Here is an 18157-nt window from a genome sequence, read left to right on the forward strand (position 1 = left end):
ACGACGAAGTTGAGGTCGATTGCGTCGCTTTTCTATGGCTGTATTCTTACAAGCTTAAGTTCGAAACCAGATACATTCACAGGTGTGGCATCATCCATCCAGGTTTCACTGATGACCAAGTAGTCTGATCTGTTCATAATGGACTCAGTTTCGATAGCTTCGGCGTGCTCCACTGAACTTTGTGCGTTGATCGCAAAGACAAGTAAGACTCTCCACCGTGAGTTTTCGGCGCTGTCATGATCATCATCTACGTTTAATACCTGGACCTCCTGTGATCGCAGCAGTCGACCACAGAAACTGTCAACTCGCTTAACCAGTGTCAGTAAGTGGTGTTTCTTTATTCTCTCGTATCTCCCTGTCAGTGGGTGCTGAATTTCCGTAACAGTGATAAAATTTATAATCGTCTCTCTCGTTAGTCTACAGCCAGTCGATAGAAGTGGCTCTGCTCAGTGCAACGCACACCAGTTGATTTTGTTGAGACTTGTACCGAAAGACCACTCGATCTAAAGTGCCTCCTTGCGATTTGTGAATCGTTATGGCATAAGTAGGCTCGCCGACCTCCAATGACCTCTTTCATTGTCACCGATCTTCCAAAATCCACATCCATTTCGTTCAATCCAAGTTCCGAAGCGGTGGCATAGTCGCTTACGTCATTTACATCCATGGGTTCGTGCGCCGCCAAATTGCTGGCGCCGTCAGCCGCGCGCTGCACCGCTTCCAATTTCTTTCGTTCCCGATACTTCCTTATTCGTTCCGACCCAGATATTGGGATATTATCGGAAAGCTAACGAGCTGCTCTTTCCCGTCGTATGCGTTCGGCATATTTCTGGCTGGCTTTCCGACGAGTATAGGCGAACACTGTGATATTTCTAAAATTTTTCAACTTCAATCCACATTTTATTCACCAACACTATTGAAATTTAAGAATTATACGTTAAATCGATAGATCTCGACGAGAGCTGTTGATTGACATAAAAAAGTGCGTCGTACCATGACAGAGTACGATGTTATACTGAGTGGAAGTTTCCGAGGCTAGGCGGATCGACACAAAATGGCGGAGTCCCCCACTGCCACCCGCGGCGCGCTATCTGAAGGTCACTGATGAATCTGTATTCCCTCAGCTATCGAATGATATGTTTGGTTTCTTTTTCTTCAACCTTTTGGTTCTGTCTAATGCTGGACGAAGGTGTTCCCCCATGGTTTTCCAGATCACTCGGTTTTCTGCCTCTCCCATCCATCTCACTCCTGCAATTTGTTCCAGTTCATCCGTCCACCTTCTTCTCGGTCTTCCCCTTTCTCTTGCTCCATCTATTGGTCTCCACTCTGTTGTTTTTCTAGTCCATCTCCCGTCACTGCATCTGGTAATATGGCCAGCCCATCTCCACTTAGCCGGTTTAATGTATTTTACAATATCCATGACACCTGTTTGAGATCTTACCCAGATATTTGTCTTCCTATCTCTTAATGTTATTTTTAGCATACTTCTCTCCATGCGATGTTGTGTTGTTCTCAGCTTTTCGTTTAGGGCTTCTGTTAAATTCCATGTTTCTCCTCCATATGTTAGGATAGGGAGTATGCACTGGTCGAAAGCTTTCCTTTTTAGACTCATAGGGATATCACTTCTGAATGTCTCTCATTTCCCCATAAACCATCCATCCAAGGTTCAATCTCTTTTCTTTGGCACTCCTCAAAGGATAACAATTGGCCCAAATATACATATGAAGTAACTTGTTCTATTTCATGGTTTTCATCTTTGATAGTTCTAATATATTTATTCATCATTATTTTTGTTTTTTCTCTATTTATTTTTAATCCAATTACTCTTTTTAGCTGATTTAGCCTTTCTTCCAGATCTTCAAGATTATCTGCCATTAGGACAATATCATCTGAAAATTTCAGATGATGCAGCCTTTCTCCATTTATGTTTATTCCCTTTGTTTCCCAGTCAAGGCTTCTGAAGACTTCCTCTAGAAGAGCTGTAAATAATTTGAGAGATATGGTGTTACCTTTTTGTATTGGGAACGTTTCACTGTTTTTATATAATTTAATTACGGAAGTTGCATTATTGTTAATATGTTTTAGTGTTTCGATATATGGTTTCTCAGTTCCCTGGGTTTCAAGTGATTTTAGTGTTTCAGATGTTTTAACTGAATCAAATGCTTTTTCGTAGTCTGTATAGGCCAGACATAAGGGTTTATTGTATTCAATTGATTTTTCAATGAGCTGTCTTAATGTGTGAATATGGTCCAAAGTATTGCGATTCTTTCTAAATCCAGCTTGTTCACAGAATTGCATTCCCTCTAGTTTAGATTTTATTCTATTATTTATAATTTTTGCGAAAATTTTATATATGGTGGGGAGTAGGCTTATAGGTCTGTAGTTTTTAATTTCTTCCTTATTGCCCTTTTTTTTTTTAAAATTAATATTAATAGTGAATTGTTCCAATTTTTTGGAATTTTTCTCTGTTTTAGGTATTTATTAAAGAGTTTAGTCAGCTGCTTGATGACAGGGCTTCCTCCCAGTTTTAAGAAGTCTCCCATAATTCCATCTTCTCCTGGGGCCTTTCCATTCTTCATTTCTCGCAGTGCCATTTCCACTTCGCCTTGTAAGATCTCAGGGGCGTCATGTTCTTCCTCACTTGAGTTATCCATTGATGATTCTTGGATGGCACGTCTTTGTCTTCATAGAGTTCAGTATAAAATTCCTGAATTCTTTTGATTATTTGTATTTATTATTTTTTCACCATTTTTTCCTCTTACAGCAGCTATTTCCTTTGTTCCAACTGATAATGTTCGTCTTAGGACCTTCATTTTACTATTGTTTTTTTATTGTTTCTTTAATTTTCCTAGTATATATGATCTCCGTTCATGTTTCATCCTTTTACGTATAGTTTTACAAATTTCCGCATATTCTATTTTATTGGTGTCATTAAAATCTCTTTTCATATCTCATCTTTTCTTCATCAAATTTACTAGTTCACAATTCAAGATAGATTTTATTAATATTTCATTAGCATCATCGATGGTAGTAGCTGTGTTTAACTTTTTTTTTAGTTCATTTTTGAGTGATTCTCTATAACAGCTTTTATTGTGGTAGAGGTTTTGTAGATTCACTAAATTGGACTTTTTTTATGAGATTATTCCATTCCCGTTTTTTGTTGATCCATATTTTGCCCTTACTAGTCTGTGGTCACTTCCTGTATTAAATCTATTAAACACTTCGGTATTATTTATTATATATCTTCTGTTGGAGAGGATGAAGTCTATCTCATTGTAAGTTTGTCCATTTGGGCTTCTCAAAGTCCATTTTCGGTTGATTTTCTTCTTGAAAAAGCTGTTCATAATAAAGAGGTTATTTTCTTCTGCGAATTCAATAACTCTTTCTCCTCTTTCATTCCTCTGTCCAAATCCAAATTTACCGATGGTCCAATCTTGGCATTAAAGTAAACATTATAATTATGTAGAATTCTTTAGAATTATTTAATGTGGATTCTAATGTTTCATAGAATCTCTTCATCTGGTTGGTCCGTAGTTGGGGCATATACTTGTATAATTTTCAGTTAGTATCTTTTATTTATGAAGAGACTTAGTTCAGATATTCTTGATGTTATTTTATTAACAAACAGGACATTACACTTGATTGTTTTATTTATTAGGAGTCCTACACCACCAGTTGAGTTTCTGTCACATTCACAGTGGTAGAGTAGATGTCCATCTTTTAATCGCATGAGAGTTTCTTCTTTCCTTCTCATCTTTGAAAGGCCCACAACGTCCCATTTTATATAGACCAATTCCTTCATCAGTTCTTCCAATCTATCATCATCCCGTAGAGATCTGCCGTTATATATTTCTACTAATATCCATCTATCATTGTGCACTGTAGGTGGACTCATTGTAGTTAGTGGAAACTGTAGCATATTTTTCGACCTAGACCCTCTGCATAAGTCCAGGACGCGTCCCTTTTTATGCTGGGCGACGGACGAGCCAGTAAGTTTGGTTACCTTTAATACTTTAAAAATTATTAAGCTAAATTTTATCGAATGATTTCGATACACTCAACTTATCGTCCCGTACCCCCTAGTACTGTTCTGAATTTAAAGACGTATTCACGTCAAAAACAGTTCTTATGGAAAACTGAACTGTGCGAGCTTCCTCATCTAGGTATTGAATATTTTAGAAATTGCTTTCTGCAAATATGCGTCTAATTATTTTCATTTAAAACAAACGATGAAAATCTTTCTAATGGATCTCTGGAAATATGCCCGCTAAATTTCTACAATCGACTCCGATGGGAAAAATGCATTGCACTGAATTCCTATAGCATACAGTTAATTTTTTGGAAATTCACTATAATTTCCATGCAGTGTCCTAGCTACGATTTTTTGGGTCCTCCCGTATCAGGCTTTCGAACAGCCTTTAGAATCCTCGAGTTACTGTTCGTCCTCTGCAGTCTTCATTGAGGTCATCTAAGATTTCGCTTTTTCCCACACTGCAGAATTTTGTGGTAGTTGCTCCTCTGTGTGAACTCTTTTAAACAAAAATCGGATAACTGGATTGTGGGAATAGATATACAAAATTTCACAAGGATAAATATGCATACTTTATCATAGTCGACACAAATAACAAGGTTTTGTTTTTAACTAGCATTTATTTTATTCGCGCTTTCGCCGGTCTACTAGTCTCGAAAAGGTGTATTCCTTGATTGTAAGATCTGTATACGAGAATAATTTTTTTTTTTTTTTTTTTTTTTTTTTTTTGCAAAACGTTTGCAGAGAATACGTTTAGTTCCCTCCCAGGCGAACCCTAGCACTTTAAGGAATGATGTCACGCACTTTAACATGATATAAACTAAGATTCACAACAGCGGTAAACCAACAGTATATATTGCCATGGTGGTTACCGGCCTGGTTAGCCGACAAGATATGTACACGGTCATCGACCAATAGGCAGCAGATTAGAATTGCACCATGAGCATGGAGATTTGCGATTGTTTTGCTAATTTTGTGAAAAAGGAATAGAGACCCTACCACCTCTCCCAGCAGACTTCACTTCGTGTGTGCAGAGTGACAACAAGGTGTCCAGTGACGTCCAAATATAAATAAGCAACTATATGGAGCAGAACGTTACGTATCACATCCAAAAACCAAGCATGGAACTTTCTCAACCTACTTCTGGCTTTGAACAAACAGGCTGCTGGTCTTACACTTGGTCATGAATTTCAGTTTCCATCTAAGAACATTCACAATCATGGTCCACGCGAAAACCGCTTTATTTACGATTAGATCAGCAATTCCCATCTCCATCTCTTTGAGGAGAGAAACAAAATCAGAAAAACTCCACAAGCTATATCTAAATATAAAAATACATCACGAGACAATTATACTGTTCGTGAACACAAAATGTCAGTTTGTAAGGTGGTATGAACTAGCGGATCGATGCACACAGCAATCACCAGGCTGTGTTAAACTTGCTGTGTTTACTAGTCGACTACTACCACGATCAACACTATTCTCTTTTCGTTGCATCATGCTGTTGTGCGCCCTAGTGATAATCGCTGACACCCATTCATGGTATATTATTTCCCATCCAATTCTAGTCCGTCTGAGAAGGATTCAGTCTCCTGATAAAGGGTTTAGGGCAATGCAGCCGATATACCATTCCTCTGCTACATTCTGCCAAAGATATGTATTTTATATCTGTAGATACGTCTATTACCTTGCGGAATGAAAAACTAATCACTTCCGTATGTAACCCTCAGTTGAAAAGCCCTGATACAGATTCTTCGCATCAGTAAGCAAACTCAACTTTCCAACCAAAGGGCATCATCTATACCGACGGAGGCTCTCATGATATTTAGAATCAGGAAATGGAGTACAAATAACATTTTATAGCATATTTTATTTCTTAACCTTTAAGAAATAAAATATGCAGATGATTTCAATACATTTCATTTTTTTGTCAATGACTATGAAAAATGTGAAAATCGTATAGAAATCTTTGAGATCCCGAAATATAAAATATTGTGTCTTGGTTGTTAATGAATAGAAAATTGCGTGGTTAGTGCATGATGATTTCTGTGAACAGCATGCTGTGCAATTCGGTGCAAGATAGTTGCATACTAGTAGAAAATTAATGTTAAAGATCAATCGACCAACCTTTGACAGCAAAGGTTGGTCGATTGGTAGAGCCTCTGCTACTAATGGCTCACGCAAAAAGTTAAGAAAGTTTGTGCACGGTTAGTAGTTGGATGGGGTTCAATCGTTCGCTGCTATTGGCACACTTTCCCTCGATGAGTCTTGGACTCTCTGGGGATGTCACATAGTAATAATAATAATAGTTGCAGATTTAAGTGTGATCCAAATTCATCCGTAAATTTGCATCTTAAAAATTGACTTAAAGCTTTTTTTTTTTTCATTAGATGAATTCCACAAAATATCACAAATTCGTGTTTAGATTTGTCATGACTGTCAGTACAGCAATTGAGAAACTCGTGGCTACGTCTGATTTTATTATTACAGGCATCTCCATGGAGTCAGAAAACTCATCGCAGCAGATTCACTAACTGATATCCGCACATTTATCATACCTTAATTTAAACTCATTCACTATCACAGAACTCAACTGTAAGTACAAACATCATTCTCTAAGCACAAACTAGCCTGCACACCCTTATTAACCACACAATCCTACACAAATTCCATTGGTAACCCCTTGTTTTCTGCCTACTCGTCATATATTAAAAAAAAAAATTCCTTGGTGTCATTCTTGTAGAATCCCATTAGTGACAAATTTCTATCATGTCACCTCTCATACCTCTGCAACACCCACCTTGAGCTTATACTCATACAGGACAGTCTAGAGATTCGTCACCAGTTTGGTCACTTGTCTCTGGATCCTCTCCACCACCTCCTGGTCCACAAGAAATCCAGGTGACCAAATCTGAGCACAATGGTCAAGGTGCTGCAGAATCAAAGCCTTATTAAAGAGCTCAGGATCACTTAGATATAATCCAAGTGATCCTGAACTGTTCTGCCTGCCAGGTTTTGCAATATGCCATGAACTTCAACTCTGAATCTTCCACAACATCCATATCCCTAGCTTCGTCGATTTCGGTAATGTAATACACAGCAGAATCTTATATTTTGCAACGTTAAATTGACAAGTATCCTTCACACACATTGCCAGTCTACTCAAGTCGCACTGAAAACGAAATATGTCTACGTCACCAACTATTGCCCTTCCCAGCTTAGCATCAACAGCAAACTGAATAAAAAAAAAACGAGCTAACGCCTTTTATTCTTGTATAAGGAGTAGGCGATGCCGTTTTTAGCTCTAACTTTCGGAGACTGAGTTGGTAGTTCAGTCTCCACTGGTTGCCAATCAGAGATAGCTGGCCTAAAGCTATCACTAATTTTAGCAGCCCGTAGTGAAGCGATGGCTCAACAAGTGCCGCCATCTCGCGATTCCTAACACAATATTTTAATATCTGAAATCGTGCCAGTTCTACAGTCGATTTTCTTGAGTTTCCCGGAGAAAACTCGGAACCGGTCGAAAAAGAGGCATAGAAAAAGTTCCTCTAGTCGGCGACTAGACTTGAACTTAATTCTTCAGGTGGTTTAGAGCTGAGGAGGAGTGCAAACAACTTCCACTGAGCTACACCGGCTATCCTACCTTAAAGCAATCCCCAAATTCTCCAAAAATCTGCTCCTCCACATGCTATTCTCTAATGTCTGCAGGCAGGCAGCAATCCTCTTATCCATGCCACCAGTCCCATATCTATTCTGATTTGCTACAACTTATATAATAGATTTCCATGAGATATTCCGTCAAATGCTTCTGCAAAGTCAAGCAGTCACGTGGCATAGTAATTTCCTTTATTCAATTCGGTGTCACTATTATATAAAGTCAGCAAATTGCTAAAGACAGGACCTACCTTTTACAAAACCATGCTTCCCTCTATAGAGCATCATATTCCTATCCAACCATTCCTGAATTCTACCTATAACGAACTTTTCAAATACTTTAACCACCGTTCCTAAGATACTACCTGGTCTCTGATTGGCTACTTCCGTCTTCGAACCACCTTGATGGTGGCTCCGGCTCAAGAGGAAACCACTCCCTTGGAACCTTGCCAGAGCTGAAAGTTAGATTAAACAATTTCGTCAGGAAGTACTGGCAATTCTCCTGCATATTCACGGTATACTAGCCGATAGACCACCCAATCCTGCTGCTATCTTCACATTAATATTTTTAAATAATTCTAAAAGTAATTAAGAGGGAGATGTTAAATCCCGTTTTGTTTTAAAGCCGGGTACGAAACTCGGGTCGAAATCCATCGCCCTCCAAATTTCGACCTGAGTTTCGTACCCGGCTTTAAAACAAAACGGGATTTAAAATCTCCCTCTTAATTAACAAATTCGCCGGTAAAATAGCCTTTCGGCTTTTTATCTTTGAAGCCTAAAAGTAGTTCATTTGCCTCAATTCTCGCATTAGTCTCCGACAGTAAATTTCAAAATCTCAACCTGGATACTAACACCCCTAAAAGTTAGGTGTTTAGATTCATTATCACAATTCAATTTTTGGCTCAACTGTGCTATTTTCAGACATATTTCAAAAATTAAATTGATAGAATCCAATTCTATCAATTTAATTTTTTCGATCGGCCATTTGTAGCAAAAGTAGTCCAAACGTTTTCTACTACATATGCTAGAAATGGTTTTGGGTTTTAACTGATGTGATAATGAACGATATCGCCATGAAAGAAGGCCTATTAAGAAGCGCAGTCCTATGGTAGTCTAAGATCATTCTCCTAATTATTTGAAGTCATTTTGAGATAACAAATGCAAAAATTGTATACGATGTGATGATGAGTAAGTAGAAACTTGGGAGAAAAAAAAAAAAAAAAAAAAACACTTGCAAACGTAGAAAACTTGACTAAAGCATTAAAATGCAAATTCGCGTTTATGCATGTTGCTATTGAATGTCGTCCATTTCGGTAACGCCTGCTTTTACTTTTGAGGAATACAAGACGTGGCAGAATTGTATAGAGGTAGATACTGAAAGTTTTGGGAGAAATCAAGAAGCCTCGCTACGAATCCTGATGGATGAAGTGGGTAGCGATAATTTTTCTTCTTCCATAACCCCTGAAAATTAGTACTGTTAGTCTCAACGAAAGCTTGTTATGTGCGAGGAAGGGAAAGAAATCGTTGCTGTACAATTGGATATAAGGAATCGGAACATGTTATAATACGAGGGGAAAGTAGTCGCTGCAAGCACGTGATCAAATGTCGGCGTCAATTTTAGGCCAAGTATGTTATTTGTTGATACATTTGCTCCCCACTTTGTTCCCGAATGATTTCCGGATCTAAATTTTACGCGCAGTTAACGCACCAGTTTAACTATTTTCATATTATATAAATCGAGTGCATATGATTTGCATAACATGTTACAAAAAAACACGGAGAGATTGAGTATCTGTTTGATACCAGGCATGCGAATTTGCATGTCATAATTAACCATGATTTGATATTCTGGGGAAAGAAAACTAACAAAACAAAATTTTTCATTATACGCACTTTTACTGTAGTATCACACAGTATACCTGAAGCAACGCAATAATATTAAGTACCATTTTGGGATAGGCAATGATTCTACGCTAATGACAAGAAGTGTAGCAACACATTGCAGTTTACTCATGAACGTGTCCATTTTATTATTAAAAAGGCAACATGTACAGTCAATCAAAAACAAATATTATTATCAATAACTCAAGCGTATTAAAATAAGTGATAGCTTTACAATGTCGTAAATGTAATTCAAATTGCATTACTTACCTCTCGTATTATTTCTAGTATAACCTGTGGCCATATTATGTATAAAAATACTCCTCCAACGCACATTGATATTCCCAAACATCCCAGAAAAACAATAAACAACGAACGTAAGTTATCCACCATCGCACTAACAAAGCCCATTTCACACAATCGCATTCCTCCAACAGAAATTACGCGCACAAATGTTTAGTTGAAACTCTCAACACCACGTTAATATATACTGTTTCAAGAGAATTAATTTTGAACAATGACCTCATCACACACACAGAAATTTTTTCTAAAACATCAACTTGATATATTTCAGGGCGAAATTAAAATGTTTCGCGAAGTGTTTTGTTAACGATGGTCACAAAATAGAAATCACGTGCGTAATACTATTTTTATGACAAACATCAGGCAATTCGTAAAGGAAATGATTCATTCAAAATCGTATTATTGCAATTTCTGTGACTAATGCCTGGCGATAAAATTTATTATAACATCATAAATTAATGCCTTTTAATAATCTAAATTTTCTAAGAAAATCATGATGCTCCTAAAATGTTAATAGTAGAGAAGAAAAAGCTGAACTATTTTGGTGATATAGCAGACCCTTTGTAATGACTAGGCTAAAAAGTTAACTAATAAAATAATTATAAATAAATAAGCACATTTATTATTATTATTTTTTTATTAGGAATATCGCCTCTAATTTCACTCGTTCTGGGAAAGTGGCGATCTCGACGATGGTGAGAAATGGAAACAAAAAGTAATTGAGGTATAAAAGTTATACTTTTATATCTCAACTTTTATGCCTCCGTAGCGCAATTGGAAGAACGACGGTACATTGCGCCCTTCGATTGGAATAGGCCTAAGTTCGATTCTCGTCGCGACGGGAGGAATCTTTATCTGGTCGATTTCAATCGATGGTGAGTTAGCCGATCTCATACGGAGGTAGCAGGGTTTTTTCTCCCGGAAACTCGGGTTTTTCATCCCGCATACATACAAATCGGCCCTTCAGAACACACGCAATTTACAGACAAAAATTACTAGTTGTGGTGGTGTTGGAGGTGGGCGGTAGATGGCGTTGATTCGTAGTAGAGGTAAGGTGTAGACACAGTTGAAGATGTCCTCCCGCGATGAGTCTTCGGACTCCTTGGAGGTATCAGGAATAATAATAATAATAATAACTACTTCTTATGGTGCTATCTTCTATCGAAGGTCAACGACCATCTTGGCGAACAAACTGCGTTCTTGCGTTAATCGGAGCAGTTGTGCGTTGCTCTTTCCTGTCCACGTTTTGATGTTGTCAAACCATTATTATCTTTTTCTTCCTCTAGTTCCTTTGCCATCAATTCTTCCTACCAAAATAGTTTGTAGAAGTTGGTATTTGCTGTTTCTCATGATGTGGCTAAGATATGATGTTTTTCGTTTCTTGATTATTTGTACACGATCATTAGCTTTGCCAATGGATTTTAAGCCATCTTCATTGGTAATTTTTTCTGTCCATGATTTTAAAATTTTACATTTGAAGATGATCATTGGTTTTAACTTGGTTCCATCAGCCAACCATGACAACACAACCATAAACCTTGTTTTTTCATGACCTGTACTTCGAACTAGCACACTCTTACCACCTTTAGACTACACTGTTTTATTGCTTATCATATCAAAGCTCATAGGGTTTCACCCATATTTTCAATATTTGACAATGGAAATTTATGTTCTTGTCTCAACTGAATAATAAATTTATGGAAACTGGTAAGTTTGTGGTCAAGATCTGCTGGCAGTTTTTGAGCAATTTTAGTTTTTTGTCGAATTACCAGATTTTGTCTGTTCATAAAATGATTAATCCATCGTGAAGTAGCTTGAAATTCTATACTTTCATCTGGATTCAATCTTGACCATTTTAGTGCATATACTGTAATCATGGAGCCTGTGTAGCTCAGTGGATGTGGCGTTTGCACCCCACGGCGCTTGGCCGCACGAAGGAAGACTTGGTTTCGAGTCTAGTCGGCGACTAAAGGAAATTTTTCTAAGCCTTTTTTTCGACCGGTTCCCGAGTTAGTCGATCTCTGGCACGGGCAAGCGGGTTTTTCCTCCCAGAAACTCGGGTTTTTCGTCCTGTAAACTCAAGAAAATCGACCGTAGAACCCACATTATTTTTTCAGACATTAAATATATTGTGTTAGAGTTAGGGACCACGAGATGGCGGCACATTTGAGTCATCTCTCTTCACTGCATACCGCTTAATTAGTGATGGCCTTGGGCCATCTATCGCTGATTGGTTACCAGTGGAGATTGAACTGCCCACTCAGTCTCCAAAAGTTAGATAGGGCTAAATGGCCTCGCCTACTCCCAATAAAAAAGGCATTAGCTGATTTGCTCTAATCATATTTCTTGTAACAAGATAACCATTCTGCCTTTGTTCGAAAACGCATTTTGCAACGTGATTTTTCCAGTTGCGGCCATCGGGTGATTCCCGTTCTCATTGCACTTTTTTTTTTCTTTGGCAATTTTTTAAAAATATCTTCTTTCTTTCTCCATTCTCTTATCATCTTCTCGGTTATGTCAAACTTTCTTGCAGCAGCGCAGTTATTAGTTTGCTTTGCCATTTCAATTACCCTTATTTTAAATCGAACTTAATACTTTCTTCGTTTTGAAGCTGGTTCCGTGATTTTAAATGATAACAATCTTAATAATTCTAAAATTTAAAAAAATGTAAAATTAATAATTAATTAAAATGGGGCTAATCACTTTTAATTAGATTAATTCGCGTAAATACTAAATATATGCTATGCAAAAAAAAAAATAATAATAATGGATATGCATAGATATAAAAATAATGGATATGACAATAATGCCTAACATTGCATTAATACAAGAAAGAAGAAACTGGGGGGTCATCTTATACAACCGACATAAGTTTAAAACCTAAAAATAGCCTAAAATGTAGGTCTTATATGCTAACATATACAGTAATTTAAATTCTAAATGAAAATGAAATGCTGAATCCTTTAGCAAAAACTTTTTTATCCTCCCAAATCTATGGCAAATTAATGCAACCATACTTCTTGGGGTTAGTGGCATGTTTCATAGCCGATGCTATGAAACAACTCTAACTTAAATAAATATGGCTACATTAATTTGTTAAAGATCTGGGAGATAGGCATTCTAAGACCACATTTAATCTGACTTCTCTGAATGAAGTTTTTCTTCATCCAGCCCCAAGAGATTAGTTCCTGAGCAAAGAGAATTGCCTTGACTTCCACATTAATTGTTTCTTTCTCTGTGCTGTTTTTCACTCCATTAAGCCTTTAACATGAGTCAAAGATTCATAGGTGGTATTGAACTTTTGCAGATTACACAATGTCTAAATACCATCATGTTTCTTTGAAAACATTTACTGAAGATGTACTCACAACGTACAACATCCACGGCTATCTCATTCCGCATACTTATACATACCATGAAAAGAACTTGAACCTGACATGCTTCTAACTGCACCTTACTCAGCTTCCAAAGATGACATCAATTTCTCTTCTCATCTGTAAAATCTTGCTTGTGTCTATACTCATAAACATTACTTCATCGTATAATTAACACCAGAACAAAATAAATAATTAATTTATTGAGATTCCTAATATTTCACTGGATTCCTAACCAGCATTCCATCTTCCCAAATCTATGGCAAATTAATGCAGCCGTATTTGTTGGGGTTAGTGAAGTATTTAATTGCTGATAGTGAGCTATGAAACACACTTCTAACTTCATTATGGCTTTAATTTGTTAAAGATCTGGGAGATGGTCATTCTAAGACCACATTTGGTCTAACTTCTCTGACTAAAGTTTTTATTCATGAAGCCCCAAGAAGACACATTCGTAGATTAGTTCCTCTTTAGTAACTATCTCAATAGCCTACAGCAGCAGCGTTTCCCAAACTTTTCCTATGATGGAACACTTGACAAATCCCAAAATTTTCATGGAACACCTTGGTTATTTTGTAATGTATTAATTAATAATTAATTGTTAATTTAGATCGTTTTATTATTAATTAATTGATCATTAATTGTTAATTAACAATTAATTAAACATCAATTAAACATAAACATCATGAAATTAATTTGTGTCGATTTTCATTGACATATCCTATTCTGATCAGCAACAATTTATAATATTATTATAACTACTTATGAGTGAATGCCGACTTTTTCTCCTGTGCGCTGGTAGTTTTCCCCTCCTTTTGTACATCCTGGAAATCGCTTTGTAGGCTGGTGGTGGACAACTCACTGTCCGTTGAGTCACAAACACCTTCAATAAGAGATTTCTTAATACCAAAATTAAACAAAGTCCCTTGTCTCTTATTCATATTAAAATCTAAATCTGCAGGCCTATTACTTTTAAAAAATCACGGCACTACGATTTCGAAACTTTCACCCTACAATACGAACTTACGAAGAAAGTATTCAGTATTACCAGATTTGAGAACCGGATACATACTACCTTGATCTTCAGTTTTAGTGGAAAATTTTCTTTATACTTCCTTGCTGATTGGTCACTAACATTTGCAACACAGATGTTATTTCTTTCAATTTTGAGAACAGAGGATACGCCACCCATTGTTGTAATCGGCTTGCAGGCAATTTTTATGACCGTTCATAAACAGCGGTTGAAAGGTTTCAATGTGTGAAAATTAACGATAATTCACGAATACTTCCCAGACTGTTTCACAGAACACAGTTTTGGAAACCCTGTCTACAGTCTGAGTTCCATGTATTTTATCTCTATTGCAATTTGTGCTTTGAAGATGATTGTTATAAATGAATGATTTATTTTCTTCTGGTGTTCTTTATGCACTGAGGCACTGTTATGAATAACTGCTACCATTTAAATCTATTTATATCATACAGATTGCATCTATACTGTCATATCCCCTTACCTATTTGTATATTTCTATCATATCTCTTCCTTCTTTCATCTATTGTTTAGAATTTTGAAGATGGCATAGTCAAAGTATTATTATTATTCAAGCCTCCATGGAGTCAAAAGATGCATTGTGAGAGTTGTTTTAGGAAACACAAAGTTTATCATACCACTCCTTGAATTCATTGATCGTCCTTGCAGTAACCACTCTCTCAGGCAATGCATTCCAAGGTTCAACCACCCTCCATGCAAAGAAACCACTCCTCACCTTCTTGCTCATAGTTTCCTTTCGTAACTTCCAGGAATGGCACCTTGTTATCATGCCTTCCCGCCAAGTGAAAGAACTCCCCAATGTCTACCTTGAAACTGCCTTTCAACAGTTTAAAAGTCTATCCACCAAACTCTGCAGTCCACATTCCCTTAGTCGATCCTTGTAACTGACATTGTACAGTCCTGAAACCACCTTTGTTATCTGCCTCTGTACCCCTTCCTACCCCATCACAGTTAATTTATCCCTTCAAATCCTGGGGACCAAATCTGAGAACAATAGTCTAAGTGTGGTCTGATCAGAGTCTTACACAATGGAATGATAACTCTTTTATCTCTGCAGGTCAGCATCCTTCTCAGTATTGCAGCAATCCTCTGAGTTACCTTCACCACCTTTGCAATATGCTCCCTGAATTTCAGTTTTCTATCAATCATCACCCACAGATCTCTTGTCTCCCCCTACTTCCTCCAATCGAATACATCCTCCCATCGATGGATCCCAAACTTCACAACTTTACATTTTGCTGCATTAAATCAATACCCCCATTCATTTGCCCATCTGTCTAGTTTATTCAAATCCTCCTTCAGGGCTGCCACATCTGCACTATTACTGATAACCCTTCCCAGCTTCACATTCTCTGCAAACAACTGAATATCCCCCTTGCAATCCATTGACAATGTCATTGATATAAAGGTTGAACAATACAGGTCCCAGTACTGAGCCCTGTGGAACCCCACTTGTAACCTTCTGCTTCTTTGATATTACTCCACCATACACAACTCTGATACCTATCAGACAGCCAATCCTGATTCCATTTGACCAACCTGACATTTAAACCCATGTACTGCAACCTAAATATCAGCTTATCATGTGGCACCCCTGTCAAATGCCTTTGCAAAATCCAAAAAATGGCAGTATATGCCTTTCTTTCATCAATTGCTCTTGTCACTTTACTATAAAAGGCAATCATATTACTAAAGCATTCATTCTCACAGATAACATTACCCTCATTTGCCAAATGCTGTATATAGTACCTCACTAATTTCTCCAAGACCTTAAAAACTACTGATGACACACAAACTGGCCTATAATTAGACACTTCCAGTCTGCTACTGCCCTTGTGCAGCGACACTATCTTAGCTTCCTTCCATTCCTTGGATAACTTTTCTGCAGCCAGACTTTTATTGAAGAGCCAGGAGAATGTGCTAAAGGAGCTGTCAGTTCTTTAGCACATTCTCTCAAAACCTGTGGTGAAATACCATCCAGTCCCACAGCTTTACTGGTATCTAGAGTACTCAGTATTTGGAACACACTCTCCTCTTGCACCTCTAAACCATGAACCTGCCCTATCCCTCTAGTATTAAAACCTCCTTTTCCAAGGTGAAATACTCCAATAAAGTGCTCGCTAAACAACTCTGCTATGTCCTCTGCATCAATCACGCTATTCCCATTTTTATCCTGCAATGTCATTCTTCCACAATTATTTCTCCTCCTACTGGCCACATAGCTAAAAAATTCCCTAGGATTTTCTTTGGATCTTAGTCAATCTCTTCTCATATTCCAGTTTTGCCTTTCTCACCATACTGGTCACTCTCCTGGCCTGCATCTTATATTCAATGAGCAGTTTATCAGGATATTTCATCCTCATCTGTGTGACATTATGAAAAGCTCAAGTGGAGAGGAAATGAGAGAGGATGAAATGCTGGTGAGTCAACAAGAGGAAAATGAGGAATTAAGTAAACTTGATATTAATAATGCAATTGGACTTTATGACATATCACTACATGTTTTAATGCAATGTTCCAGGAGAAAATAACAGCAGCCTGGGTGTATCTGTTTAACAAGTTTTGCAACAGTACATGTCCCAAAGGAGTAGGGGTAAAAAAAGGTGGTGATGAGGCTTAGGCTACAAATTATAGGCCAATCTATATATCTGTAAGTGTGGTTAAGGTGGTGAAGTTGGTGAGCTAGAATATGGAAATGGGTTGATAACAGCAACAGCTGCATATTGTGATGGCTGGTATGGGTTTATTAAAGGGAGGTCATATTTCATCAATTCTAGAGATTTCCACAAGACAAGATGGTAACTAAATTGGAAATTAGATACTAGATTAGCAACTTATATAGGTGATACATATTCACATGGGTACCAGCAAGCTGTGTATGGGAGTGTGGTATCCCAAAGCAGGAAAGTCACTAGGTGTATGCTGTAGGGAGTCTGTTTTGGGATCATTATTGTTTAACTTATATATCATGATATTGCAGGAGATATCTGGAGATATGTATCTGTTTGCTAATGTGAATAATGAGGTGTCAAGCAGATGTTCAAATCATACAATCTATTCAAATCAGGAAGATTTGAATAGATTGTATGAGTGGGCAAATGAATTGAAGTATCGCTTCAACATAGCAAAGTGTATAGTTCTGAAATTTGGTAGGCAAGCTTATATTTAGTGGAAATTTTGAAGGAGATAGATGAGAGATCTAGGAATGGTGGTGGATAGACCTGAAGTTTAGGGATCACACTGAACAAGTTGTGAAGTCATTACATCAAATTATGGCAAATGATGCAGATGCCACATTTGGAATACTGTGCACAGATTTGGTCACTAGGTTTCTTGAGGATTTTGTGGAAAAGATTCAAAGGTAGGTAATCAACATGGTGACTGGTTTATGGAGTGCTCCCCTATGAGGATAAATTGAAAGTTTATGGCTTACAAAGTTTAACTGATAAGCAGAAAGGAGGGGGCATGAAATTTAGATATAAGAGTGTGAAAGTTTAGTTAGCAGGGTATAAGGACTAACATTTTTGTTTAAAGAGTGATAAATGAGTAGAATAAACCAGATGCAGTCAGGCATGCTTTGATGGTGAATAACTTTAAGCAGTAGTATGATAGGCATTATGGCTATTCATAATGGTTAGTGTGGATTTCATACAATGAGTCTTCAGACACTATGGAGATACTCTGGCTGCTCTGCAGCCAAAAGGCTGAGGGTTTGAATCCCACCATGGGCATGGATGTTTGTGATTGTATGTGAAAATACTAGTGGTGGTGATCGGTGGTAGATGGCATTGGTGTAGATCAGCGCTTCCCAAACTGTGGGCTGCGGCCTCCTTGGGGGACATTAGTTTTATTTTGCCGGCCTGGTTGGCC

The 18157-nt window shown here is 37.5% G+C and overlaps 1 protein-coding gene across 1 annotated transcript in view; it reads right to left on the reverse strand.

Moving 5' to 3' along the window:
- LOC150104728 (lysosome membrane protein 2-like) overlaps nucleotides 1-9981 on the reverse strand; it is a 360554-nt gene extending 350573 nt beyond the window's left edge. The window contains exon 1 of the mRNA XM_090395908.1: nucleotides 9833-9981. Within this exon, the coding sequence (XP_090252034.1) occupies nucleotides 9833-9973 (141 nt within the window). The 5' untranslated portion in view covers nucleotides 9974-9981. The remainder of the gene's footprint in view (nucleotides 1-9832) is intronic.
- Nucleotides 9982-18157: the final 8176 nt, after the last annotated feature.

Source organism: Typopeltis vanoorti, chromosome 7 (genome assembly GCF_054136105.1).
Source record: "Typopeltis vanoorti isolate ZY-2024b chromosome 7, IOZ_Tvanoo_1.0, whole genome shotgun sequence".
NCBI lineage: Eukaryota > Metazoa > Arthropoda > Arachnida > Uropygi > Thelyphonidae > Typopeltis > Typopeltis vanoorti.